Source organism: Danio aesculapii, chromosome 10 (genome assembly GCF_903798145.1).
Source record: "Danio aesculapii chromosome 10, fDanAes4.1, whole genome shotgun sequence".
NCBI classification, from domain to species: Eukaryota; Metazoa; Chordata; class Actinopteri; order Cypriniformes; family Danionidae; genus Danio; species Danio aesculapii.
Window position 1 is genome coordinate 18207486 of NC_079444.1, and position 27878 is coordinate 18235363.

General features: G+C 33.7%; 3 protein-coding genes across 4 annotated transcripts in view; 1 reads left to right on the forward strand and 2 right to left on the reverse strand.

Annotated features, from left to right (window-relative positions):
* The window catches only part of igsf9a (immunoglobulin superfamily, member 9a), a 59474-nt gene extending 57876 nt beyond the window's left edge, over nt 1–1598 (reverse strand). For both annotated transcript variants that reach the window (XM_056466891.1, XM_056466890.1), the window contains exon 1: nt 1358–1598. The gene's annotated coding sequence lies outside the window, so the exon portion shown is untranslated. The remainder of the gene's footprint in view (nt 1–1357) is intronic.
* An 8327-nt stretch (nt 1599–9925) lies between these two features.
* Nucleotides 9926–13446, reverse strand: tmem230a (transmembrane protein 230a). The gene is made up of 4 exons (XM_056466925.1): nt 13277–13446; nt 12613–12735; nt 10579–10701; nt 9926–10491 (listed from the first exon to the last, which is right to left on the reverse strand). The coding sequence occupies exons 2-4, from the start codon at nt 12709–12711 to the stop codon at nt 10351–10353; spliced, it is 363 nt and encodes a 120-aa protein (XP_056322900.1). The 5' UTR covers nt 12712–12735; nt 13277–13446; the 3' UTR covers nt 9926–10350.
* A 4467-nt stretch (nt 13447–17913) lies between these two features.
* adra1ab (adrenoceptor alpha 1Ab) lies at nt 17914–27878 on the forward strand. The gene is made up of 3 exons (XM_056466971.1): nt 17914–18007; nt 22557–23661; nt 27309–27878. The coding sequence occupies exons 2-3, from the start codon at nt 22743–22745 to the stop codon at nt 27665–27667; spliced, it is 1278 nt and encodes a 425-aa protein (XP_056322946.1). The 5' UTR covers nt 17914–18007; nt 22557–22742; the 3' UTR covers nt 27668–27878.

Below are 27878 nucleotides of genomic sequence, written 5' to 3' on the forward strand. Positions count from 1 at the left end.
ATATATATATATATATATATATATATATATATATTTTTTTTTTTTTTTTTTTTTTTTTTCTTTGTCCAAACATGCATTGTAGATGGACATGCCAAAAATGCCAAGATGTAAGATTAATTAGACAGACAGATCTACAACAAAACTTGTTTTAATTTTAAGAAATAATTTGGCTATATGTACACTGTAAACACTGTAAAAACCAAGTCAAATTTATCAAGTGAATTGAGTGTAGTTTACTCAAAATTGACTGAAAATTAATTCTACTCATTTGAAAGAGTTTTGAACTCAGTTTTGAAGGCAATGTGTTAATTCATTATGTTCAACTTAAATAGAGTAAGTCACAGAACTCATATAGATTATTTTTTTTAAATCAAATGGTTTGTTGCAATCGGTTTCCTCAAACGGTTTGAGTTGCGTCAACTTATTGGGTTTTACAGTACTGGTTTGGTTTGAGTTCTCTTCATTTATCGGGTTTTACTGTGCTCAAATTGCTTCATTTACTCAAATGGATTAAGTTCACAGTACTCATTAGGATTAGTTTTTGAACTTAAATGGTTTGAGTTACTGTAACTTTTGGGGTTTTACAAGGTAGCATTTTGCTCACCCTATCATTAAAAATCTACTTGGACTTTTTTCAGAGGCAAAAAAACAACATTTGATTCCTTTATGCTGAACTGCCACTGACAGTCAAATACTAAATAAATCCCACACGTCTCAAACAAAGACAAAACCAACAAAACATAATCTACTCTACCACAATTTAGAGCCAAATCAGCATATAACTGCTGCTGGCAATGTTCAATTCAAGTATGCCAAATGGCGAAATAGATAGATTGATAGACAGACAGACAGACAGACAGACAGACAGACAGACAGACAGAAATATTTTGGTGGAAAAGCAAATGGTAAAGATCAAAAATAATACTTTATTTCCTTTACTTTTGAAACAAAAAATATTTATATTCGATAAAAATGTGATAAATGGAAATGTGAAGACAGACAGACAGACAGACAGACAGACAGACAGACAGACAGACAGACAGACAGACAGACAGACAGACAGACAGACAGACAGATAGATAGATAGATAGATAGATAGATAGATAGATAGATAGATAGATAGATAGACCTATACCAGTAGCCTATAGAAAAGCCTATTGGTTCAGAGAAGCAGTTGGTATCAATTTAAAGGGACAACCGACTTCTGCCTCATTTTGTTTTACGTTTACGTGTTTAATTAAGTTTATTTTTAATTATCTATTAAAAATCGATAAACGATTTTTTTCTTTTAAATTCAATCTACTTTAAGAAAGAATGAACAATTTAAGTCAAAGTAAACCGTGTTGTTTGTACTCACCTGTATCACTTCAGCTATCAGCTGGAGTAAGCAGTTGATGACGGAAAAACACCACGGAGAATTATTCCCAAAGTCAGAAATTAAACTTCCTCCGCGTTATTCCACAACACGACTAATTCCCAAAGACAACGTCAGAAACTTTGCCAGGTGTATTGCAGTTTTCCTCTTATCTCGATAATGTAGTGACGAAAAGCGAGCGTTTAAACTTTGTCTGTACGGGAGGCTGACGCGCGTGCATCAGCAAGCTCTCTATGGGACTTCAGTTCACTCCTCCCGCTGTTGCTCTTCACCAAACTAATGCAAAACACTGCGCGTGCGCAAAGAGCACACGGACAAACAAATGAACCTGCACACAAATCTACACACTTTCAGCTGTTGATTAAAAACATCAGGAAAAAAATAAGAAAATATGTTTGAACAACAAATGGCCATGAATACTATTCACATGAATGTTTACCGGTTGAATAACAGTGGACATTTAACACAATAAAAACTAATCCATTAGCCATAGCTAGTCTATAGCTATCTTGTTACAGCAGGCTATTTGACTAGATGACTCTGACCTCATAATACACAGGTGTGTCTGCTGTACTTTGGTCAAGATTCTGATCTTGTTTATCATCTGGGCACAGGTAAATTACTCCTGTAAAAAAAATAAATAATAAAATAAAACAACTCACCATGTTGGCTCAGAATGTGGGGTTGGATGAAATTGAAGATGACCTATATTTTGCTTTAGGTGTTGATGGATATTAAATGCGGGTAAAACTTAGTATTAAACTGCTAACAAAAGTTAATTCCGGGGATTCTTTTTTGTTCCCAGTAAAGAAAGATCTTGATTTATTTATTCATTTATATTTATTTTTTTCAAATAAAAGTAATATCAGTTTAAAGTTGTCTTTGAAGTAAATAGCAGGTTTAGAACAAGCATGATTAACATTTCAAAAAAGTTATTATACTGAACTAATAAATGAGTCATTCTCACTATAAGGTCGCTTAGAGACGTCAGAATTTTCCCAAAAAAACATTAATGTTTTTTTAATTTTTTTATTTAACATAGTTGTTATATTAATTAGACTTTAGGTTGTAAGAAATTAATGTTGGTCAAGCTCCTGCACGTTTTACAAATAACCTGCAAGCAGACAAACAGTAAACAAACCTCAAATTGTGTCAACCCTGTCATGGACAAATTCATAGTAGCATAAGTGAAGTTTTTTTATAAATCAATTTCGAGAGGATCACGTGTTTATGATTGCTTGCAGCCGGTCCCGCATTATTCAATTTATGATTCACCAATCAGACGATTCCTAAACCACTATAAATACCCTAAGTTACATATCACAGCCATCTTCGTTTTGAAGAATCCCCCTTTCACCCCACTCCTCCTCCTTTCCTAGATGGGTGGCACAGTGACCCAGTAGTTAGAACTGTTGCCTCACAGCAAGAACGTCACTGGTTCTAGTCCTTACCAAGCCAGCCGAGGATTCTGTGCGGAGTTTACACTTTCTTCTCGTGCTCACGTGGGTTTCCCCCGGGTTCCCTCCCACCATCCAAAAACATGCAACTTAAGTTAATTGACTAATCCAAATCGGCAAATCTCTTAAGAGCAATCACTATCTGTTCATTAGCTACTACAGCAGGGGAGTTTTCGAGATCTACCTGAGCTCAAACTCCCCTCTCGCCTTGCAAACGGGAAGGAGCCCCGGGCTTGAGGATCTTATGAGCTCAGGGCTCTCTCCCAGAACAGCATGCCAAACAAGCTTTATAATCAATCATCAGCTAAGTGTGAACTCTTGAGGTATATTTTCATTGCAGTGTGATTATAAAATGTATATTTTCAGAAAGGTAGTGTCTCTTTACCAACCCAACTTCATAGATTATGGAAAAAGTCTATTTTCATTTTCATTCATTTACTTTTCCCTTTATTAATCCGGGGTTGCCACAGCGTAATAAACCAATGCTTATCCAGCACATGTTTTACGCAGCAGATGCCCTTCCAGCCGCAACCCATCTCTGGGAAACATCCATATACACTTACTCACACTCATACACTATGGACAATTTAGCCTACCCAATTCAATTGTACCGCATGTCATTGGACTGTGGGGGAAACCGGAGCACACAGAGGAAACCCACGGGAATGCAGAGAATATTCAAACTCCACACAGAAACGCCAACTGACCCAGCCGAAGCTCAAACCAGCGACCTTCTTGCTGTGAGGCGTCAGCACTACCTACTGTGGCACTGTGTCGCCCAAAAAGTCTATTCATATTAATGAAATAATGGACAAAACATTTATTTCCCATTAATATATGTAATTGTTGCACGCTCTTGTCAAAATAAAGATCTAAAATATTTTGTTAAACTTTCAAACAATTTTAACTGGCCCTTATTAGTTAGGAAATCACACAAGATGTTTTACAAAGTTTATAAATGATTAGTTTATTATACAAAAATAATACTTTATTTCCTTTACTTTTGAAACAAAAATATTTACCTTCGACAAAACAAATGTGATAGATGGAAATGTGAAGATAGATAGATAGACAGACAGATAGATAGGCCTAGACCTATACCAGTAGCCTATAGAAAAGCCTATTGGTGCAGAAACTGGAACAAACATAAGTAAGATGTTTTACTAAGTTTATAAATAGTTTGTTTATTTGAATAAAAATTTAACATGACAATGGAAAACAAGATGACAGGGTGGACAGTGGCAAGTATTTTTATTTCAAACAGTCAATGACCTCCATTAAATGGACTTTTAAAGGATGTCCTTTACTGTATGTAGACTGAGACAGATTTTGCCAAAAGGTTTGTATCGTCCACTCATGTATCGTATCTACTGGTGTAGTATGTGTGTATTGTTGTAACATAAAAACATGAACTAATTAACAATAACAATTACATATAAATTTATTAAATAAAGTGTCAATAACAATGCATATGTCCACCCTGTCAAGGAAGGATTTGTGACAGGGTGGACAATGACAGGGAGGACATTTTTGCCTAAAGATAGTATTTATTCAACACAGGTTGTACCTGCAGCCGGAAAAGTGTTTCCCTATTAAGCTCTTCGTACACCGTTTGGAGCTATATTTTTGATTTCTTTTTAAATATGAATTAACATTTCACTTTGACAGGGTGGACATGTTAAGCTTGACAACATTCAGTTTCAAACACAATATGAGGAAAAATAGAAAACATAAGTGTAGATACTTACTCTGTGCACATCAGATGTTTTAACCTCCACTGAAGAAAGGCAAAATGGGCATGGGCATGCCAATGAGTATCAGAGGGTTTCTTAAAGGAGCATTTACCACATCATGACAGGGTGGACAGCAATTTCAAGGACGTGTGCAAAATGATTATTAATATTATGAAAACAAAATAAAAGTGATTAAAATGACTTATTTTATCAAATAACTTGGTAAAGACAATAAGAATATATTAAAATCTTTTAATTTCATCTAATTTATCTACTTTTTTGGCTCACTGAATTTGGCTGAGCAGTGTGTGGGACATGACAAAATCACATCCATTCAATGAAAAAATATGGCAGAAATTGACAAAAAATATTTTAAAACACTTATAATTCTACCTGCATGTGTGTAAAGGTTTTACCAATTAAATTAAAACATCAAAATTTTATTATTTTGCATTATGTTAATAAAGGACTGATTCAATCTTGTGGTAAAGGCACTGTATAGTGATAATGACCCAAATATACCAAAACATTTTTCATTTTACAGAAATTTTTACATTTTTTTCCATGCCCCCAAGTGCTTGTCATTCTGATGAAGAATACTGTCTACCACATTTATATATATATATATATATATATATATATATATATATATATATATATATATATATATATATATATATATATATATATATATATATATATATAAAACATTCCTCTCTAATATACATTTGTGTATAATTTCAAGTATTAAATTAATTTTAATAAACATAATAAAGGATTTCAGCTTGTCCCTAAACTTGCACAATGCCCACCCTGCTGACTACAACTGGCAAAGTGAAATGACATCATATCAAGAGATAAGATTCCTTCCTTGGAGGGAAAACAACAGAGGAAGGTGAACAAGAACCCGTTATGTTAACTCTATCTGTTACGTTAAGCCTATTTGTCCTGAGGTGGTCAAGCTCATATGTCCATGCAGTTATAGGGCACATGAAAAAAGGACACTTATACTTGTAAAATTAGCTTATACACAGTGCTCAACATATATAAGTACACCCCTCACAAATATACAATATTATATTTGCGCATTTACGTTAGATTAGTCAGTACTGAAGCCAAATCTGGAGCTTATCTAATAAAATAACTTACAATAACGGTCCAAAAACTAGTACACCCAAATTTATATGTTATAGAAATATATTAAATACAAATTTAAAAAGAGGGAAAATCAAGAGAAAATTTCTAAATCTTTGGTGACTGAAATATTATTTTAATAAATATATTTGTTTAATAAATCTGTTTTGTTTAAAAGCACAAAAATACATTGCCTACATTATAGATACAATTATTAATTTATTATGCTGAACATTATGCTGAACACTGTACATATTCTTTATTCAATAGACTTTGTCTTTTAGCTTTTTTGTTATTATTTTATTCATACTTAATATGAATATGGAGGAACAAACTCCATATTAATAACTTCATTCATTCATTTTCTTTTCAGCTTAGTCCCTTTATTAAAAACTTCACATAAACAAAAATAAATACAAGCATAAATAAATAGATAAATGTAATAATAGAAAAAATAAAGTAGCAACGTTTAACACCACAAATCTATTTCATTTTTAATTCAACTTAATACTTAATACTAATACAACCTTTTTTTTGTATCATTTGTTTCCTCCATTTACTTTTTATTAATGTTCATTGTTTTAAACTTTTTTATTTTTCCATGTATTTCATGTTTATGTAAGTGTATAACCAGCAGGAGAGTCATGATGTGTAAACGGAAGTTGGTGACACTACATCGTTTTACAGTGAAATGAACAAGTATTTTCTTAGTAATACTTGTAACCGTTTTGGTCCCTTTGTTCTCGTCTCTCAGTGGCCAGCAGATTGAGATCAATGTATTTTGTGCAGAGCTCACTTGTTAGCTTGTTTTCATCATTATTTGTGTTGTAAATATATTATGCTTGCGATTTATTGATCTGCAACAGTCAAATCTGTAATTATCTTGCCATATGATAATGTGTTATCAATGGGCTCTATTAGAGGCCCAGAACATAAACAATGGCACCTGAACTGAAGGAACTTCTTGATTATTGCTGCTGAAAATAGTCAATTATTATCATGTTTTTTCATCTATTCTGGTCAAGTAATACAAGTAATATTAAGCTAATATCTTAATAATAAATACTGCTCATATGTATCTTTAATTGCCTGTTAAAAGCATTGTGGTAACAAATTTGAACCCTTTTCTACACTAAAAAAAATGTATGCTACCTAAAATAATGGCTAAAATATTAGGTTGAACTTTAAATAAATACATTTTACAAATAGCTGAAACCTGGTGTAATAAAATAAGTTAAAATAACATAAAAACATTTGCTGTCATGAATTCTTCTCATATTTCTTACAATGCCCTGTTCTCTATGTGACCTATCAGCTTCCACATTTAGACAGAACAATATATTCAGTATATTAACTGTGCAATACATGCTGTTGCTTGCATCCAAGTATCGCCAGTATGGCTGTGCATATGGGTAACTGACCAAAGATTGACGTAAGAGCAAACCCTCTCTATGTATTCATGATTACAATATAAACACAGTGATTAGCCTAGAAACCTGTGTCTACCGGGTGTCTCAATGCCATCAGTCTGGGATCTAACAGTGACATTGATGCTTGCTGGAAAATAGCAGTCTTTATAAATAATTCTAAATAATGCGAATAAGATGCATTCATTCCGCTGGTTCACATCCTGTAGGATGAGTCTGCACTTGCAATTTTACTGCAGCATCTATGGTTGACCTGACTGACTCTTATATACGTGTAATCAGAACCAAGGATGCCTGTGTATGCCAGTGATGACAATGTAAGAATGCCCTCCATCATTTCTGTTACAAACGGAAAAGTATAAATAAAAGCAACTAGCTAAAAATAAATAAAAACTGAAGTAGGCTACATGCGGTAATAAATACATAAAAAAATGTTTAATTCAATCAATCAATAAATTGAATAAATAAAAAGAATAGATGTAAGCTTTAAAAGATAAAATAAATAAATACAAAAAATAAACACTTACAAACTAACTTTAAAAAAATTAAATGCTGAAAATATTAAAGGAGAAATGGATTAAATTTCATTACACACGCATACAAACACATATCTTACATTTATATTCTGTCCGCAAGACAGAAAACTGTTGAGCTAGGCTTATACTTCCTTCTTTTTTATATAATTTCATAAAATTAGGTTCATAATAAAGTGAAATGTCGTGTTAGTGAACAATCATTGTAGTTTCAGTAATGCACTGCTTAAAAAGTCATTCGTGCATTTTTATCCTTAAAAAAACTAAAATGCTGCATTATTATTAGTATTAAGAACTAATAGTAGTGTTAAAATATTTTACTTTGCTTTGCCCTGATAAACTGAAAATTCAGAATTTAGCATGATAAATGCTCCCTGCCACATCCAATATAAAAGAGGATAAATCCTGACGTTGTAAGCTTACTGTTTATATAAACACTGTATAGCAGTTACGGGGCCCCCTAGCGGTCTGCTATAAAGTGTGCCCAACACTACTAATCACCACTAGAGGACAGTAATGTTTTGCTGTAATTTTTGAACAAACAATAAATTAACACAACCTTACCAACTATTGCACTGTATACTCTTTTTCTTTTATTGCAGGCCAGTAGCCAAGGGGGGTTCGGGTGGTTCGAAAGACCCACCCCACCATAGACAAAGGTCCAGCTTTTGCACCATACATGAGCTTATTTGTCCTATTTTGATTGCAGTGTCATCATAAGTTGTAAAAAATAACCCATCGAAGGCTTTATCTGATGTAAGTGAAGTCAACTACTGTGTTGTTGGTAAATACAGAAAACATTTTATACTGTAAGTAACTTTATTTATAAATCTTGGACCTAATTCTTGAAAGAAAACATAATCAATGAAAATGTGCAAAGCAATTAATTTGAATACTAATTAGGCTTTTGTTGTCATCCATGACATTTCAAATTTACTTGTTTAGGCTATAGAAAAAAATCATGAAGCTCTACAATATTAATATTATGTTTTAAATGTTTTTTTTATTCAAATGGCCAAGTTCTGACTGATGAAAGCTGTGCTGCAGTTTGTTATTTGCCTAATAAATGACGATAGGTTGCAATTTTTCTTTCTACTGATATGATTTAACAAATTTATATTTTAAAAATAAACATTTTTCCATGTTTCTTGATGCTAAATCTTTACAAAATATTTTGGTACATCAAAAATTGTGGTTTTGATGACCATCTAGCTGAAAATAATTTTTAAAAGGTCACTAAATGGAGCATTTAAACCACACAAATTACATACAAAATGAAGCGAATAACTAATAAATAATCAACTTTTTAAGAAAAAACCCCACCCCTTTTACCAGGCTGGCTACGGTCCTGTGTTATTGTCTGAAACTGTAGCTGTAAGCTGCATTTTTTTCTAAAAGTTTTTTTTAATAGTGTTTTTTCTTCACAAAATGGAACTAAATGTATAGCATTTCAACACTGTGTAAGTATTTTATTCAAAATCTATCAAAAATGCTAATTCTTCTCATATCCATCACTGCTTCTCAAAGAGCTGTTTATTTCTTAGAAAGAAGCACAAGCAGTTGAACAACAAAACTGAATAAACCCAGTTTATTCATCAACAGCAATAATACAATACTGCTACAGCAATTAGACTGCCAGTCAAAGGTTTGGACATATCTGCTGGAATCAGATTTTTGACTATTTACTGTATTTTATATAGTAAACCATATTCTAATATTTACTATATTTAAAAAATGTAAATTCTAACTAATAATAAACTAAAAATAGGTAGTAATTCACTAAAAGAGAAACAAAAGAAACAAATAATTGTATTATAAATAATACATAACTATAAATATTATATATCATATATGCTTTATGAGATGAATTTAAATTTGAATTTATTGAATGGGATAGCCCTTGAGATGAACCAACTCATTTGCGAGGGGGTCCCTAAAATGTACATTTCTGAGATGCTTTAAAAACACCTCTGGAAGAAACTTACATTTACTTTGCTTGCTTTTCTTTTCTTATGTGTGGGTGTACAATACATTTACTTTGTATATTAATACTATATAAAGGTTCTCACACTGTCAAAAATAAATAAATAAAAGCTAGGGTAGGGAGGGAATAGCAAAGGGAATTTTATGCAATTACATATTTATTTATTTTTAAAATGTAGTCAAGATTATAAAGGAGAATTTTAAGGTGGCACCTCCGTCAAACTTTTGTATGAGTTTTGTACAAAATGTTATATATATTTTTTTATTTTTAATATATGTAATGTATACAGTACATGCAAATAGTATACAAATCGAATTTAAAACATAAATTGTGTCCAAACGTTTCCCTGGTAGTATATAAACAGTAAATAACACATGCTCCATTACAAAAGAATATGCATTTCCTTACTTTCTAAACAATACTTCTTTAAATAGTGTTTTACAAAAAGCTACAAAAATATCAGCTTTTTTTGTTGCCATTTTATGTATCTATCTAAATATAAATCCTCTATTTTGATTAATATTGCACTTTTTTCTCTCCTTTTGGTAAAATAAAGGTATTCAGCTCAGTAAAGCTCAGCCAGGCCACAGTGTACCATATTTTCTCTTACAGCGGGTAAATGGACAATTAAAGTCTGAAGGCAAAACATGCGACAGCTTCAGAAAAACACTCACAAAAGTAACAGCATTCAGTGTAACTAGATCCATTCAGTCATCAAAGTCTGGGATGTCATCATAAGAGTAACCACGGTAACCTTTGGAAGCATAATAGGCAATCCGAAGATGGTAAAATCCAGGAAGAAAGATGAGTATGCCGATGATGAGAACTGGAATCGTGCGATCTGGATACTACAAAAAGACCATATGTTGCTATCAAACACACTAACATGTACAGTGCACTTTAACAAGTACAGAACTGCTGGTTTGTCTACTCACCGTAACTTCAATGTATCCTGCCAAAAGAAGTGATCCAACAATAATCAATAAAGAGCCCACCAGAAATAGAAAGGTTGCCAGGGCAATAGCCTTGTAGGGTACTTTAGGTGGGGTTCTCTTGAACTATAAAAGAGTGCTTATGTTTTATTTTTATACAATAATATGTATTAGAATTCAATTAGTCACCGGCCACTTTATTAGGAACACCTGTTAATGCAAAAATCTAATAAACCAATCACATGGCAGAAACTCAATGATTTCAGGGATACAGATGTGGTCAAGATGATATGCTGCAGTTCAAAATGAGCATCAGATTGAGGAGGAAAGTGTGAAATCAAAATGTACAATGTTTTGATTTTCCTAGCACACATTGTTGTTCTTTAGGTGAACAATTAAGCTGCGCAAGTTAATCTACTGAAAAAAAAATGTTTTGGTAATCTTCAATCAAAGCCTGACTATATGGGTCCACATTTGGAGTGGCAGTCCTTCTCAGGTGACATCAGTTTGAATAGCCTGATCTCACAAGGAAACATAACCATTTTACATTTTAATTGGTGGCTAATTCGAGTCCAATCGTATGAAAATGCATTGCTGAGTCCTAATTCGCATACTTATACTACGCCCTAAAAGTATGTGCTTTTTTGTGAAGATAAAATATATACTTTTGAGTGTGTAACAGAAGAGTATGTAAGCTTTGGGAGACACTACTACATTAACAGATCGTTGTGTTGCTTAGTTATGAGCCCTGTCAATCATCACATTTCTGTCGTATTTAATTCCCTACCTTGTTAGAGAAGCAGCAGCAGGTTAATCTGCCATTCAGTCTTTCATGCAAAGAAATCTCCTCAGGTCTTTGGATTCAGATGTTTATGTCCAAACATATCTTTATATAAGTTCAGTATTGTTGTTACAGATAATATACATCACAGAAAACATCATTTAAATATTTTCCAGTGAGCTAGATATTAATTAACAGTCATACAAACATCTTTACTGAAGCCATTTTACTTGACGGTTGGTCTCGGGTCCATGATGTTTGTAGTTTATTTACACTTTTCAACCTGCGTTTGTAGTTCTAATTAAATTCACGCATTGTACTGTGGTCAATATCAGCAGTTAGAGTATGAACGGTTGTACGCTTTTCAACATACTAATTCTATTTTCAAATACTATTTAGGACGGATTGTATATAGCGCTAACCACTGAACCACCGTGTCACCCAACTGAAATAAATGTCTCAGTAAATAAAAAATATCTATTACCTGTTTATCTTCATTATCAATACATAAATTAATAATTTAAAGAAAAAAGATAACAATAGCATTTCTCTAAATAAATGTTATCTTGCTAGAAATGTTGTAATTGAACAATTAAAGAACAATATTGTATACTTTCCCTGTATTTTGCAGCCCTAGACCGCAGTAATCCCTTCTTGCGACTGTTGTGATCTCTCTGTGACACAAAGCTCAAAGCATCTCAAACTGTTTTCTTGAACATCCCATTTAACTCACTAAACTCACATCCACAGGAGAGTCATATCATGGATGTGCAGCTGAAAAATCCTCAGAAACTGCAACTTATCATCATATCAATAATAATATGGAGGAATGTTTCCAGCTACTCTTTGGTGAATCTGTGATACAGAGATATAAAGGGATAGTTCTCGCAAAAATGAAAATTCTGTCATCATTTACTCACCTAATACTTGTTTCAAACATTTATGGCTTTCTGTCATCTGTTAAACACTAAATAAGATGTTTCATGTTAGTTTTTTTTTTACCATGGAAGTCAATGGTTACAGGTTTTCAGCTTACCTAAAAATATCTTCTTATGTGTTCAGCAGAAGAAAGAAACTCATAAAACTTGGAACCACTTAAGGGTGAGTAAACAGTGAAAACATTTGAAGGGTATCCCTTAAAACTAGCCCTTAAAGATAGCTCTGGAGACAAAAAAAAAAGCTCTAACTGATAGCACTCCCAAGGTGTACATGATAAAGTGGCTGGTAAATCTTTTACAGCTTAGATATTTTCTCACCTGTAGATCGATGTAGCCTTCATCGCTGTCTGCCAGCCTCGAGTATTTCACCTTATTGTTTGGAGCAGCACCGGCAGAGTTGTTTCGGGTTGCCATCATAATGATGTTGAGGTTTTTTTGGCACTTAAAGACAACGATGAGTACGAAATTATACTGTAATTAGCTGAAAGTGCATCCATAAGTGTTTTTTTCTTCTGGAAAACCATATATATGTATACTATATATATATATATATATATATATATATATATATATATATATATATATATATATATATATATATATATATATATATATGTATACTATATATATATATATATATATATATATATATATATATATATATATATATAGTTTTAACTAGGATAACAAAACTTGCATCACTATTAATGAGACATAAAAGTCATGCCGAATTAATTTTCTGTCCTTTTAGGCATGTGTTCAATTACCAGTGAACAAGTTAAATTCAGTCATTTAATAGCATCCTGGTAATAGTCTATTGTCTCAGGAGACATAATGACATAATAGCAGCGATTATGTCGTTATAATAAACCCAGCAGTTATGTATACAGGATGTCATAAATCTTATATTGCTGTTTCCGATCTAATTTTCTTTATATTAGTTGGTCAGTTTGTGGAAGCGTTCATATATATATATACTCACCAGTTATATAAAATGTTGTCATCAACTACAAACAAACGCGTCGTTATTTGTTGACGTTTGGAGCTGACGGGATTAATATTTAAAGGCTACTTCTATAGCAATACGAGAACTTTTCTTTTTCAATGGAAACGCTGCTGGATCCTCTGCGCACATTATTGTTTACTTCCTTATTCCCGTTCCAAGCTGCGCGCGCGCAGGGAAGAACAACGGCGAAAGCCAATAGAAAGTTGCTATGCAAATGACAAGGCAAAAGTAAAACAAGAATATAAAAGACATACAATTAACAACATGTTTTAAAAACATAGTCTACCACTTTAATGACGCATATTTTAAAATGTAAGAATAATTCAAAGTATTAAGTAATTAGGCAGCCGAATTTGCAAAAGATATGAATGAACAAACAAACATATTATTGCATATAATTCGATTTCACATATAATTATTGTATATATAAAAATCAGTTTTAAACAGAATATGGAGGACGAAACCTGCAAAAACAGTAAATACGCAATATATATATATATATATATATATATATATATATATATATATATATATATATATATATATATATATATATATATATATATATATATATATATAAACAATAAAATAAGAATAAATAAATATAAATAAAAAATAAATAAATGAGTAAATAAATCCATAAATTATTGCATAAATAAAACATTAAATAAATAAATATGCAAATATATAAATAAATTAGTAAATAAATCCATGAATTCTTGCAAAAATAAACATTAACTAAATAAATATGCAAATATATAAATAAATGTGTAAATAAGTCCATAAATTCTTGCAAAAATAAACATTAACTAAATAAATATGCAAATATATAAATAAATGAGTAAATAAGTCCATAAATTTTTGCATAAATAAAACATTAAATAAATAAATACGCAAATAAATAAATAAATGAGTAAATGAATCCATAATTTATTGCATAAATAAAACAATAAATAAAGATGCAAATATATATAAATAAATAAGTCCATAAATTCTAATATAAAGAAAACGTTAAATAAATAAATATGTAAATAAATAAATAAATAAATGTATATTTTTAAAAATCCACAAATTCCTGCATAAATAAATATTTAAACAATTAATAGTGCAGGCAGGTAAATAATTAAATTAATTACACGAAATTACACGAAAAGTTTATTTTCCCCCCTTTCGAACGTTAAAATAAACTTTCAGTTTAGCATTTCCTTATTCCCCTTGTGTAATGTATTTAATTATTTAACTGCCTGCACTCTTAATATTTATATATTTATTAGTTATGCAGGAATTTGTGGATTTTTATATACATTTATTTATTTATTTGCGTGTTTATTTATTTGTTTTTTTATATATGCAGGAATTTATGGATTTATTTACCCATTTATTTATATTTTTGAGTATTAATTTATTTATTGTTTTTGAAGATTTCGCACTCCATAAATGTACAGTACGTCAGTGACATAAATAGCTAATAAATCAAAAAGTAAAAAGCCAAGACAAGCAAAAAGTGAATGAATGAACAAACTACTCAATCAGTGAACATTTCTTTACACATGAAAGAATTACAAGTTAAAGTGATTTTAACTGTACATTAATATTTTTTTTCTATTAAATTGAACAACTAAGAAATCGATATGAAATATCTGTAAAATGAATCATTAAAATAAGGTAATAAATATGCAATAAAATGAAAAAGGCAGCACATACAAGAACAAAAGAATATTGAATCTGTAGAATAAATAATATTAATTAATTAATTAAAAGTCACATTTCAAGCAAAATAGTATTAAGGAATACTTAAATAACTAATAAATTGATTAATAACGCCAGTATAATGAGATGAATGTTTTAAATTAATGATTAAGCAGTTAAAAGAAAAAAATATAGCTTATTTTTATTAAAATTAATAATAAAACCATTTAATAAATATGTCCATTTTTAAAAAATCTAAATAATTTACTAAAATAATATTTTGAGAGCATATAAAAATAGATAAGGAGAATCAATTGATTTTTAGATTAGATTGCATTAAATTGATTACACTGAAAAAAGCAATTTATTTTCCATGCTATTTTTCTTCACTGCTCATCAGCTGCAGATACAAGTAAATTTAATAAATATAACTTTTAAATGTTTTGAATATCAGTGCAGTTCTCCACAAACAAATGTAAAATACTGAAAAAATTAATCACAAAACACTTGCTACCCCAAATATTCTCACTAAGTACATTATGCATTCATAAACTTTCTGCCAAGCTGACTGTGAGCCTGTGAATTATGTATTGTTTTTCTATGAATTCATACTTTACGATATTAAGTATGCAGTGAGAATTTAAGCACCATTTTTTGTTTGTTCTAATATTCTATAATGGATAGCGTTGAACTGAATTTTTCTCTCAAGTGCTAAACCTCATTCATCTGATCCATTGTTAGTGTCTTATTCTTTATGGTTTATGCAACTGCTGCCTTTGGCCGACTTCCAAAGTAACCCTACAAGACAACAATGAAGGAGCCTTAACATTCACAGCACGTCGTGAGCCTGCAGCTTTTAGGCGAGTGCTTCAACAGCTTAAACATTTAAAGTGACAACAACGGAGGGAAATGCATGCCAACGTATTCAAAGCCAATGCAGGCAATCGGTCACCCTTGCATTAAACTTCTGCGCAAAGTTCTGTTCTTGATGCACAGCAAGGGGGAACATGAATAATGTAAGAAAACATACAATGGATGGACTGAGCTTATGATGATGATTTAATTTTATGACTCAAAAGCTCATGTACTTGAATTCTTGGTTGAAAAATAGTTGCAAAATAACTTTATAAATATGTAAAATGAAGACGTATGGTGAATGTGTTCTTAATTAATTATTATTATTATTATTATTATTATTATTATTATTATTATTATTATATATAAGCATTCACTGAAAATTCAGTTATCATTTTCTCTCTCTCTCTGTAATTCTATCTTCTGTTAATGTCTCTGTGGGATGTTTATTTTGCTAGCGCACATTCTTTGGGAAACAATTAATCCATGCAAGTTAATCCAATGAAAAAGTTTGTTTAGTTATCTTCGGTTAAAGTCTGAGCATTTGCTTCCGCCTTTGGGCTTGTTTTCTTTTGACATCAGTTTGATGGAATCCTCTACATTAAAGATAACCACGCCCCGTTTACCGTTAATTTGCTATGAGTGAATGATGTGTAAAAAGAAAGCTCCACCCCTACTCAATTTTCAGTTTTAGCTGGAAATCCATCAACAAACTAAATAAAAGTCTCAGCAACTTCCAGTCTACGAGGACTTTAAACACAAAATTAGATATTTTGAAGAATGTTCATGCTGCTCTTTTCCATACAATGAAAACAAATGGAAATACAAGTTATAAAAATTCAAAACAAAGTCTTACATTGGAGTGAGGCCAAGGGTTATTGTGAAATATATATTATGAAACCAATCATGATGATGGATGTCTGAGAAAAAGCACTGCACAGTTTGAGAAATACAGAGTGACTTTCACTGCCACCAGGTGAACACGCCATTTCATATCGCCACATAAATCATGCTGGGTTTTTTTTCTTTTTCTTTGGCTGTGACATTCACTTTCATTACCAAAGCTGACCTTCAGGGACATCGGTGATCAATGCTGATAAATTATACCTTTCTCCACAGACTGGTCAAGCAGACACAAAGTGTGCTCAGAAAGTTTCATGTCAAACCAGCGTATGGAGACCTAGTGCTATAAGAGGCATAAAGAAGTTCTTATTTTTGTATACGGATCAATGACTTCATGATTTTGCTTTTTATTAGTTATCAACATTGACACACATATCGTAACATTGAAATGAGCATAACGACTTCAGTATAAGTCGATTTATGAATTTAAATAATGTATCAAGTTCAAATCACCGATGCTCTTATCTCCACCTGCTCCTGCAGACTACGTTCCCTTCAGGAGCCTCCAGTCAGTGAGTATGAGCGTCACCTTGTGGTACCATCACAGAGAGACTATAAGTCACTTTCCAAAACCTTTTCATTCAATGTTCCTCGCTGGTGGAAGGATCTTTCCAATCCTGCATGCACTGCTGATTCACTGGTCAAGCAACATCTAAAAACCCATCAAAAAACCAGGAGAAAACCAGGACCCCCTCTTCCTAAGTGTATATTAATAATTAGTCAGATAAAAAAAATGTATATTTTAAAATATTAATAAAAAAACAACATTATAATTATTATTATTTTAATTTTGAGAATTTATTTTAATTTATCATGTGTATTTTTGATCGGATAACCTTTTTAGCTGTCATACTACATGGGGAATGTTTTCACATTTTACTTCCAATCTTTTGAGTTAAATATAAAATGCATATGAAATTTGTGGATTATCATTTTGAGAGAAAAAAAATGCTTACAACATTTTAAGATTTTAAAAATCTATTATTTAGGGGAAACTTGCAATGATGCAGTGATGTCTGAGGGCATTGATGTACAGAGCACACTTTTCTGATTCCTCCTTTTTATCATGTAAATGAGAGAGAGAGAGAGAGGGAGAGAGAGAGAGAGAGAGAGAGAGAGAGAGAGACTGTGTGATGTTTGCGCAAACACTTCTGCATCCCGTCAGACTCCTCTTCTGCCTCGTGTTTTTGCTTTTCTTAAATGTCACGAGCGAGTGGGAATAAAACTCTCATCTCAATAGACGTTCCTCTTGCGGTGACGGTAAGTGTGTACTTTATTTTAAGAAGTAGTATTTAGTCAGAATGATGAAAAACAAGAATGAAATTATAAAGACGTTTTCACTTATTGATTGATTACAATTGCGAACGTGAAACTTTTTGCAGACGCGACTGTTGTTATGCTATAAAATAATAATAACAACATATAATCGTAATTGACCATATTCATGAGACAATCAGGATCAGCATTAACAGAATTAAACTGTCACATGCATGCACGTCTCACCAAGTCCTGTAAGTTGTCTTGTAGTGTTTTTGTACCATATTATTGGCTATATGTTTAAAACGACTTATTAACGGTATTAACTCATTTAAACAAATGTGTACACAAATTATTCACATCTCAAACCGTGTTGGAAATATGATTTTAAAAGTTGCAAACAACTGATGTAATAGGCTATTTTCAGTCTTATGTAAAACAAAAATAATTTCTTTCTTTTTTAATTTACTGTGTTGTATTTAACATAAGATTCTGAATAGGATTTTCATAATTAAAATATAGGCTAAATTTTGAAACACGAGTATTCCAATTCGTGCACTGCATGACTATATAGGCTACGTTATTTATGATTTACTGTATGTGACACACCAGCATTATGTAACAGACAGATAATAGCCTATTATCGTAAGACAACGCATTAAATGGTGTGTGTTTTATGAAAGTTTGCTGCCATCATGGTGTCAACAAATTTAACAGCTCAGGTCACGTGACAATTAACATCCATTTGTTTTTTCCAATACTTTTCATGCTGAACTTGTAAACGTTTCCTGTCAAATAAAAATTACAATATAATTACAATTTTGCTGTAGCTGTTGGGTGAAAATTGACCAACAAAAAGTATGCTACAACTTCTTTGAATTATTTGAATTTGTCATATTGTTTTGCTTTTAAAAAATCACTCTTCAGTATCAGTTACTAAAGTGAATACGATTCTGAAAATTACGGGAGACTTTAGGTCATTATTTGTCAAACACTACACTGAATACCATCAGAAAAATCAATGTCTTTATGATCATCTTTTATTTTTGTTCACCGCTAATTTTGGCCCAGTCAGTTCTTCAATAGATGGATGAAATACAAACTGCTGAGTCACCACACATTTATTTAATAATAATAATAAATAATAAACCTTACTTTTATTATATATATTTTTTTTATTTGACGCATTTATCTGCATTTTGTTTGCAAGTACAAGCCACATTTATTTCCTTATGATTTGTTGAAATATTACTCTTGCCATTATGGATGTCTGTGTTGCTGTCTGGTTTGTCTATAAATCTTTCAATAAGTTCCCGCCAAGCTTTGCTTAATCAACTTGAAAGCTTTTTTCTATATAATTTTTGGCAACACAAACTGAATTGCTTTTCTGTAGAATCCACTGTAGAATTAAATACTCAAGAGTTTTCTTTAGTTCTGCTTCAGGGAAAATGTTTGTTTTTGGCCCCTTTATGAGCTCCTGAAGTTAATTCACTAAACAATATTGACAAATAAATCAGTCCTTAAAGATTTTGGGAACTGAGGTACCTAAAATATCTAAAACTACTGCACTGAAATAACTCGTAAATTGGTAACTTGATTGAACTGGCAATTTTCTATACCATAGGGAATAAGAAATATGTAGCTAAAGACATATTCACAGTCATGTTATTGACTATTAAAACAATAATTGCTCATTAAGGCCCAACATAAATATGCAATCAAGAGGTTGTGCTTCTTACAAATCAGTTAGATAAATTGAATGATTCAAAATGATTAGCCAATTAGTCTGAATAGAAGATTAGTCCTGCATCCTGCATTTCCATTCTAGGTAGTAGGCTTTGTGACTTTCGTACTACTACAGCACACATTTATATAGTATACAACATCCTCTTTTAATGGTTGCAAAGTTAGTTTTGAACCAAATGCAGTATACCGCATGCAATTTAAGACACAGTAGTGTTTTCTACCTGAATCACTGACGGAATCCTTCAAGCAGTTCTCTTTCTCACAGGACTGGATTACTTGCTGGCTTACATCTCACAGTAACAGCTCTTCCTGGCCTTTTACAAAGAAAAGCTTAAAACTTGCATCGGTTTTGGCTTGCAAAATAGACATTGATCAAATAATAATGCCAACTGAGTTCATCACTCAACTAAATCTCTTTACCTACTTAATGGTTGTTGATATATGTCAAGGTTAAAGAAATACACTTCTGAGCCTAAACATCACCACCAATTGATCATCTCATTTAAAGGTCACGCATTACCATCTGGCAACATGACATCATAAGCAAACAATCAATTCTTGTAATCATCCAGTTGGGTGCAGGAGAAATTGGGCAGGAATGATGATCTGAGGGAGATTAATATGAGCCAATATATTATGGCAAGGCAAATAGGTCAGAGTATCTTCTCTGAAATGGCAAGGCTTTTGGGTTGCTCATGGTCAGCATTGGTGAATATCTACCAACAAAGTTTTGAGAAGAGTCAAACCAGAGCGTGGGGTGTCCAATGCTCATTTGATGCATAAGGACAACAAAGACTATCTTCTTTCATCCAAGTGAACAAAAGTCAAAATTTTAATGTTTATGGGTTGTGTAGCTGCAGACCAGTCAGAGACATATTGCTTTTGATGACTTGCAAGCATCAAAACTGGACCTTGGAAGAGTGGAAGAGGATCCCCTGTCTGATGTGGTGAATGCTCTGAGCAACATGCTGTAGGGAAACCCAGGATGGACATAAATTTATTCAGGTGGCCATATATCTGACATGTGATGCCTACAGTACCTAAACACTATTGCAGAAATGAGATATGCCTCTTCTACACAATTGTACCCCTGGTGAATGCAGCCACTTTAAGAATGATAATGTATCCTGTCAGACTGCACACATTGCTCAGGAATCAATGTCATTTAATCTCGTTTTATCAGTCCATCATCTACAGTTGTGTTTCTCGACTAGGTTCCTGGAGGACCACCAACACTGCATGTTTTGGATGTCTCCTTTGTCCGTCACACCTATTTCAAAGGTGCAAAGCTGGTGGTTCTCCAGGAACGTGGTTGAGAAACGCTGATCTACACCACATAATATTACAATGATGTGCTGCAGCAATGAACCTTGCTTAAACAAAGCTTACCATATTCTTGTGACAAACAGCCACATGTCAAGAAGCAATAACAGAATTTGCTGTATGTCTGCCCTGTTTTTTGTTTATGGGTGGCTCAAATGTTGCATCTAAACATGTGGAAAGCATGAGGTGTGCACTTCCTTTCTCGATTTGCGTGAGTCTACATTTGAAATAATGAATTTTGATACACAAATGATGTGATATGTGAATGGCCCATATGGCTTTCTTCTTAAAATAGAATGCTTTCTTCTAGCGTACACCAAATCTACAAGGTAAGAGGACTGTTAGAAGTGGAAATGCAAGCCGGATCAGGGTGAACAAAGTGAATCATCTGTGGGACGATAATGAAAATAAAAACAGACCCATCTCAAATAAAGCCTGTATGGTTTCCAACAGTATATTAGAATCAGAATCAGTTTTATTGCCAAGTGTGCTTCACACACACAAGGAATTTGTTTTGGCTACAGAAGCTTCCAGTGTACAAAAAGTGACAAGTGACAACACAAAATAAATATGACAAAAGACAATAAATATTAAACATAGATGCAGTTAGTCAAGAAATCTGCATGTTTAATTGTACAGATTTGTTATAAATATACAGGCTATAAGGTGCTGTGTACAAATGCGAATATAGAAAGTATTGCATTGTACGTATATTGATATAAGGTGCTGTGTACAAGTGCGTATGAGAAAGTATTGCACATATTTATTGCACAGTTGGGGCATATTTAACTATTCATAAGGTAGACAGCCTGAGGAAAGAAACTTTTCCTGTGTCCGGCTGTTTTTGTGCTTGGAGCTCTAAAGCGCCGACCAGACGGTAACAGTTCCAACAGGTAATGTGCTGGGTGCGAGGCATCCGGAGTGATTTTGTGCGCCCTTTTACTCACTCTGGAAGAGTACAGTTATTGAAGTGTAAAAAGGGTAGTGCCAGTGATACGCTCAGCAGTCCTGACTATAAGCCAGATGATCATACTGTTTTGGCTCACTGTTGTATATCCACAACGCCAACCTGATTTCACCAAGTAGGACATGGATTAACAGCTTTGTTGGTCCTTGATCAACATTCCAATCAGCCAATCAGATTTAAGGGATATGTTTACCATTTATGTTAAATTTAGGCTTAAGTTTGGGAATAAGGGAGTTATGGTTGGGTTTAGGGGTAGGGAATGGTTATGGATTACATTTTCCAACAAAAATGATGCAGAAAAATGAACACAGATGTTGATCCAGGATCGTATTATACTTGGCAAAATTATGACATGCATATCCACAACAGGGCTCCACAACAAATAAAGGAGATGTAAAAATATTGGTTTGACATTCATTTGTTAGCATTAGCCAGGTTGATTGGTAGAGGTTGCTGTGAGAACAAAATGGCGTCAGAAACACTGCTTGTACTAATGTTTTATATTTTCTCTTTAAGGTCACATGCTTCAAGATCACAAAAACTATGATGGCTGATATCCCTGAAAGATCCCTGAAAAGATTAAATTTCACTTGAGGTTCTCAAGTCTGCCTGCCCAGGCTACTGAACCACAAACACACTGAAAGGCATGGAGGATTATCATCAACCCCATTTTAATCAGACTTGCATGTAGAGACTCAAATCATGACCAGCATGCTCCCAGAAGAAGATTACATCAATTCAACATTCTTTCCTGAAAACTGTCCCAACTGCTCTGCCATACCTGAATTGGAGATCAACATCACCAAGACTCTGGTTTTGGGTCTAGTTCTGGTGCTTTTTTTAATATTCGGAGTGATGGGTAACATCCTGGTTATCCTCTCAGTGGCATGCCATCGCAACCTTCGATCCGTGACTCATTATTTTATCGGAAATCTGGCAATCGCAGACCTGCTTCTGAGCTCTGTGGTTCTTCCATTCTCTGCTATATCTGAAGCCTTGGGTCGCTGGGTGTTTGGTCGTCATTTATGTAATGCCTGGACCGCTCTTGATGTGTTGTGCTGCACGGCATCCATCCTCAGCCTATGCGTGATCTCTGTGGATCGATGCATGGCCGTCAGTTACCCATTCCAATACTCTTCCTTTGCTACGGGTCGAAGGGCAATGGCGGCAGTGGCAGCTCTCTGGGCCCTTTCAGCTGCTATCTCCGTCGGGCCGCTATTTGGATGGAGGGAACCAATGCCAGAGGACGAGTCGGTGTGCAGAGTTAATGAAGATCCAGGATACGCCATCTTCTCTGCCGCATGCTCCTTCTATGTGCCGTTGGCAGTGATTCTGGCAATGTACTGTAGGGTGTATGTGGTGGCCAGACACAAGACTCGTGCAATAAGTAAGAGCAGGCAGACGAATGGGTTAACTGAGCAGGGAGTGACTCTACGGATCCACTGTGGAAAATCCCAGAATGACACCAGGAAGGAGGACGCAATGCGCTTGAAGAGCTCACACTTTGCCTTTATGCGTCTGCTAAAGTTCTCAAGGGAGAAGAAGGCGGCCAAGACTCTTGGGATTGTGGTGGGATGTTTCGTGCTTTGCTGGCTGCCCTTTTTTCTTGTGCTGCCTATTAGTGAGTATAAACTTTTTTTTGTGAATACAATGTCCCTAAAACTAACAAAAATAAATATATTAGTAATGAATGTGATTCTTGTGCACTATATTTGCACTGACACCATAGAGACTTGTGTGAGGAACGGAGATTATTATTATTATTTATGTTAATTAGAATATTAATTTATAAATAAAATGTACATGTTTGGGGATTCAAACCACATGGCTTTATCCAACCCGAACAAGCTTTGTCTTAAAACGATTAAAGTGTCTGATACTTTCAGAAACTTTTTGTTTTGCTTTTAGTTGGTATTTTATTTTGTTTATGCTGTTTGCTCTGTTTTGTGGGCGTCACAGTGGCACAGTGGGTAGCACGATTCCCTCACAACATGAAAGGTTGCTGGTTCAAGCCCCAGCTGGGTCAGTTGGCTGATGTGGGAGTCAGTGTGGAGTTTGCATGTTCTCCCTGTGTTCACATGGGTTTCCTCTAGGTGCTCCGTTTTCCCCCACAGTTGAAAGACATGCGGTATCGGTGAATTAAGTATGCTAAATTGGCTAAATTGCTAAAAATATGCTAAATTAATAATAATAATAATAATAATAATTTCTTACATTGATATAGCGCTTTTCTGTACACTCAAAGTGCTTCACACATTTTTGGGCGGAATCTCCTCATCCATCACCAGTGTGCAGCATCCACCTGGATGATGCGATGGCAGCCATATTGCACCAGACCACACATCAGCAGATTGGTGGAGAGGAGACAAAGTGATGAAGCCAATTATCATATGGGGGTGGTTAGGAGACCATGATGGACAGAGGCCATCGGGCAAATTTGGCAGGATGCCGGGGTTCAACCCCTACTCTTTTTCGAAGAATCCTGGGATTTTTTTAATGACCACAAAGAGTCAAGATCTCGGTTTAACATCTCATCCAAGAGACGGTGCGCACTGAGCAGTATAGTGTCCCCTTTACTATACTGGGGCGTTAGGACCCACACAGGCCGCAGGTTGAGCGCCTCACTAACACCACTTCTGTTAGCAACCTAGCTTTCCCATGTGGTCTCCCATGCAGGTACTGAACGGGCACAGCTCTGCTTAACTTCAGTGGCCAATCATGTTAGAGTTGCGGAGAGCTAGCTGCTGGTGTAATAGAATGTATGTGTACAAGAATGTATGGGTGTTTCCCAGTGTTGGGTTACGTCTGGAAGGGCATCCGCTGCGTAAAACATATGCTGGATAAGTTGGCGGTTCATTTCGCTGTGGCGACCCCAGATTTATAAAGGATCTAAGCTGAAAAGAATGAATGTTTGTTCTGTGTTGTTTTGTCCCTTCCATGTTTGTTGGGTGTTTTATTTAGGTAATTTTGTTTATTTGATTGGTTTGCTTTTGTGTTTTCTTTTGTGCTTATATTTTATTTAATGTGTGTGTGTGTGTGTGTATACTTATGTTTTTTTATATATATATATTTTTTTGCTATAGATTTGGCTAAACAAACATTTTTTTAAAATGTTGTTATAATATTATTATTTTCTTTCTTTGGAATAGCTATGAATAACTACTCAACCTACGTTTGTGCTAGTGCCAGCTTGCATATACGACAGTACAAATGATATTTGATAGGATTTATTTTCAGAGGAAAAATAATCGTAAACACAAACAAACACGGCTGCTACTGAGATTTGAATGAATTACATTTTGGCCCAAACATTAAAGTTTCTTTTTTAGTGCTCGGCTGCTTCATCCTCATTCAGTTTTATTGCTCAGAAAAGGACATATAGGTCAGTTTATGTAATGGCATGAGGATGAGTAAATAAACTTTCAACTGGGTGCAAAAACATGTAAGTAGAAAGCAATGCTCTGAATATTTATTTTAAATGAGGCATGTGTAATAAGGAAATCTAATAGACAGACCATTTTCAAGCGAAACACATTTTGCAAATGATACGCCTTTATGTTATTTATTCCCCATGTTTCCAAATAACCCAATGTTCTCCTACTATACGCCTCTGTACATAAACAGCATGGGCATCATTCTTGAGATTGCATTTAAATGAGCTTGTTTACAACAAAGGATGAAATATGAAAGAAAGCAGAAGCAATGCAGTCTGTTTCATGCCGCCAAGTAAAAGAATTCATAGAGAATAGAGGCTTTTAAATGCAAAACAGCAACCCTAGTGGAGAAAACCCAGTCTTTTATATGCACTTCGCATGCATTTGCAGGCAAATGTGTATAATTTGTACTTTGAATGTTTTATAAAAAAAGCGTGCATAGAAAATGGAGAGCTAAGATGCTATTGAGTCATTTATGTGCATCTGATTTAAAGGAACACTCCACTTTTTTTTAAACAGCCTCATTTTACAACTCCCTTAGAATAAATAGCTTAGATAGCAAGAGTTTTACAATTTTTTAATCCATTCAGCTGATCTATGGGTCTGGTGGGAGCACTAAATCATTGGATTGGATTAGACCATCATCATCTTGCCATTAAAATGAATACAAATCTCATAATTTCGCTATTTAATGCTTGAATCTTCTGGAATAAATGGCAAATGAAAAGCTGCTATTTTTTAGGTAAACATGGCCAGGGACTATATTCTCATTCTGGTGTAATTATCAAGAAATGTTGTCGCCATACAATGGCTGAAGCAGGTGCAATGATATCATGCAGCACCTGAAAATAATCACCAGGGGAGAGCGGGTACGAAAGTAACAAAGCGATTTTTTCGAAGTTCTGAGAACATTTGATTTCCAGGTTATAACAGGACATTCAGTATGCAACTCTTGTTGGAGCTGCCAAATATCATGTGACTTCGGGACTGTGTCCCACAGTTAGCTTCACATTTCTGTTTTTTAATTTAAAGTGAAACAGGTAAAAATGCCAAGAGTTCCTGTGGGGACGAACGTAACACTGGTATTTATGTCGCACATTAATAGCCATACCTTATTTTTCACCACCACATTAGTTTTCAGGGTTTTGACTCAAATAATTTATAAGATTAATGTATATTGCCAATATATTCTAAAATTATAGAAAATGTTTACATTTTGCAATGTTGAATTGCTTTTGAAACATTTGATGGAACTGAATTTTAAAAATGAAAAAGCTGTTTAATATTTTTAGCAAAAATAAAGGACAAAATATGTCTGCAGTGAATATTAAAAAGGTCATAGTCAGATATATTTAAAATAAAAAAAAGATTAAGCCAGTAAATCTAGCAAATGTTGTTGTTTCTTTAGACTTTCATTTTCTGTCAGACTTAACACACAATGTAACCACAGAAGTTTCAAGCTTTAAATGGGAAATAAAGACATTTTTGAGTGAAATGCTAATGTTCTAATCTGACTTAATGATTTATGCTAAGCTAAGCTAAATATGCTCCTGCCAGATCCGAAGATTGGCTGAATTGATTCAAAAAATGTTAAAACTCAACTGTTTAACTCTAGGGGACTTGTAAAATCAGCATTTTCCAAAAATTAAAAATAAAAAGGAATAAAAACGTTGCTTTAAAGCTTTCAAAATGCTGAAATGTGCACATCAAAGCAAGGATTTTAAAAATATGAAACATCCAAAAGCATTGTTTTAGGTTTATCTTACAAATGAAGCTGGAGGTCTCTCGCAGAATGTTGAAATTTAGCCTTTTCTTTGTTTCTGTGTCCCCAAAGGCTCCATCTTCCCATCCCACAGACCCCCGGATGCTGTTTTTAAAATCACATTCTGGCTTGGCTACTTCAACAGCTGCCTGAACCCCATCATCTACCCATGCTTCAGCCAGGAGTTCAAGAAAGCCTTCCAGAACGTTCTGCATGGACGCTGCCTGAGCCGAACACACCAGACTTGGAGCCCTCCGGCCCCTGCGACTCAAAATATGCCCAAATCTCCACAGGGTTTATCATCTGGATTTGATCATGCATCACTGAGTGCTGTAATGCTGAATGAAAACTCATATGATGGACCTGAAACATCTCTGAGTCTCAAAGTTCACCAGCTTTCCTTATGCGAGATGGATGGTGAGCCTGTGTGAAATGATTTTTGACTAGTTGTGAATCTTAAATCGTCGAAATATGAGAAAAAGCAAGGATCTCGATGGATCTGGTGTACAGGAGCGCCACCTTGTGGGTATCTTGAATGCGGCTCTGCAGTTTTTTGAGGTTTCTCCTAAATATTTCTGTTTTAAGATATTTAAACTGATTTTTTTACAAGAATAAATACATTAAATGGCCAAATGTACTGTA

What these genes read in the sequence shown, in the direction of transcription:
- tmem230a (XM_056466925.1), bottom strand. Translation starts at nt 12,711, where the DNA reads ATGATGGCAACCCGAAACAACTCTGCCGGTGCTGCTCCAAACAATAAG. An exon ending in AAGGCTACATCGATCTACAG is followed by an intron (nt 10,702 to 12,612) that starts GTGAGAAAATAT and finishes ACTCTTTTATAG; the next exon opens with TTCAAGAGAACCCCACCTAA. An exon ending in CAGGATACATTGAAGTTACG is followed by an intron (nt 10,492 to 10,578) that starts GTGAGTAGACAA and finishes GTCTTTTTGTAG; the next exon opens with TATCCAGATCGCACGATTCC.
- adra1ab (XM_056466971.1), top strand. Translation starts at nt 22,743, where the DNA reads ATGACCAGCATGCTCCCAGAAGAAGATTACATCAATTCAACATTCTTT. An exon ending in TTTTCTTGTGCTGCCTATTA is followed by an intron (nt 23,662 to 27,308) that starts GTGAGTATAAAC and finishes GTGTCCCCAAAG; the next exon opens with GCTCCATCTTCCCATCCCAC.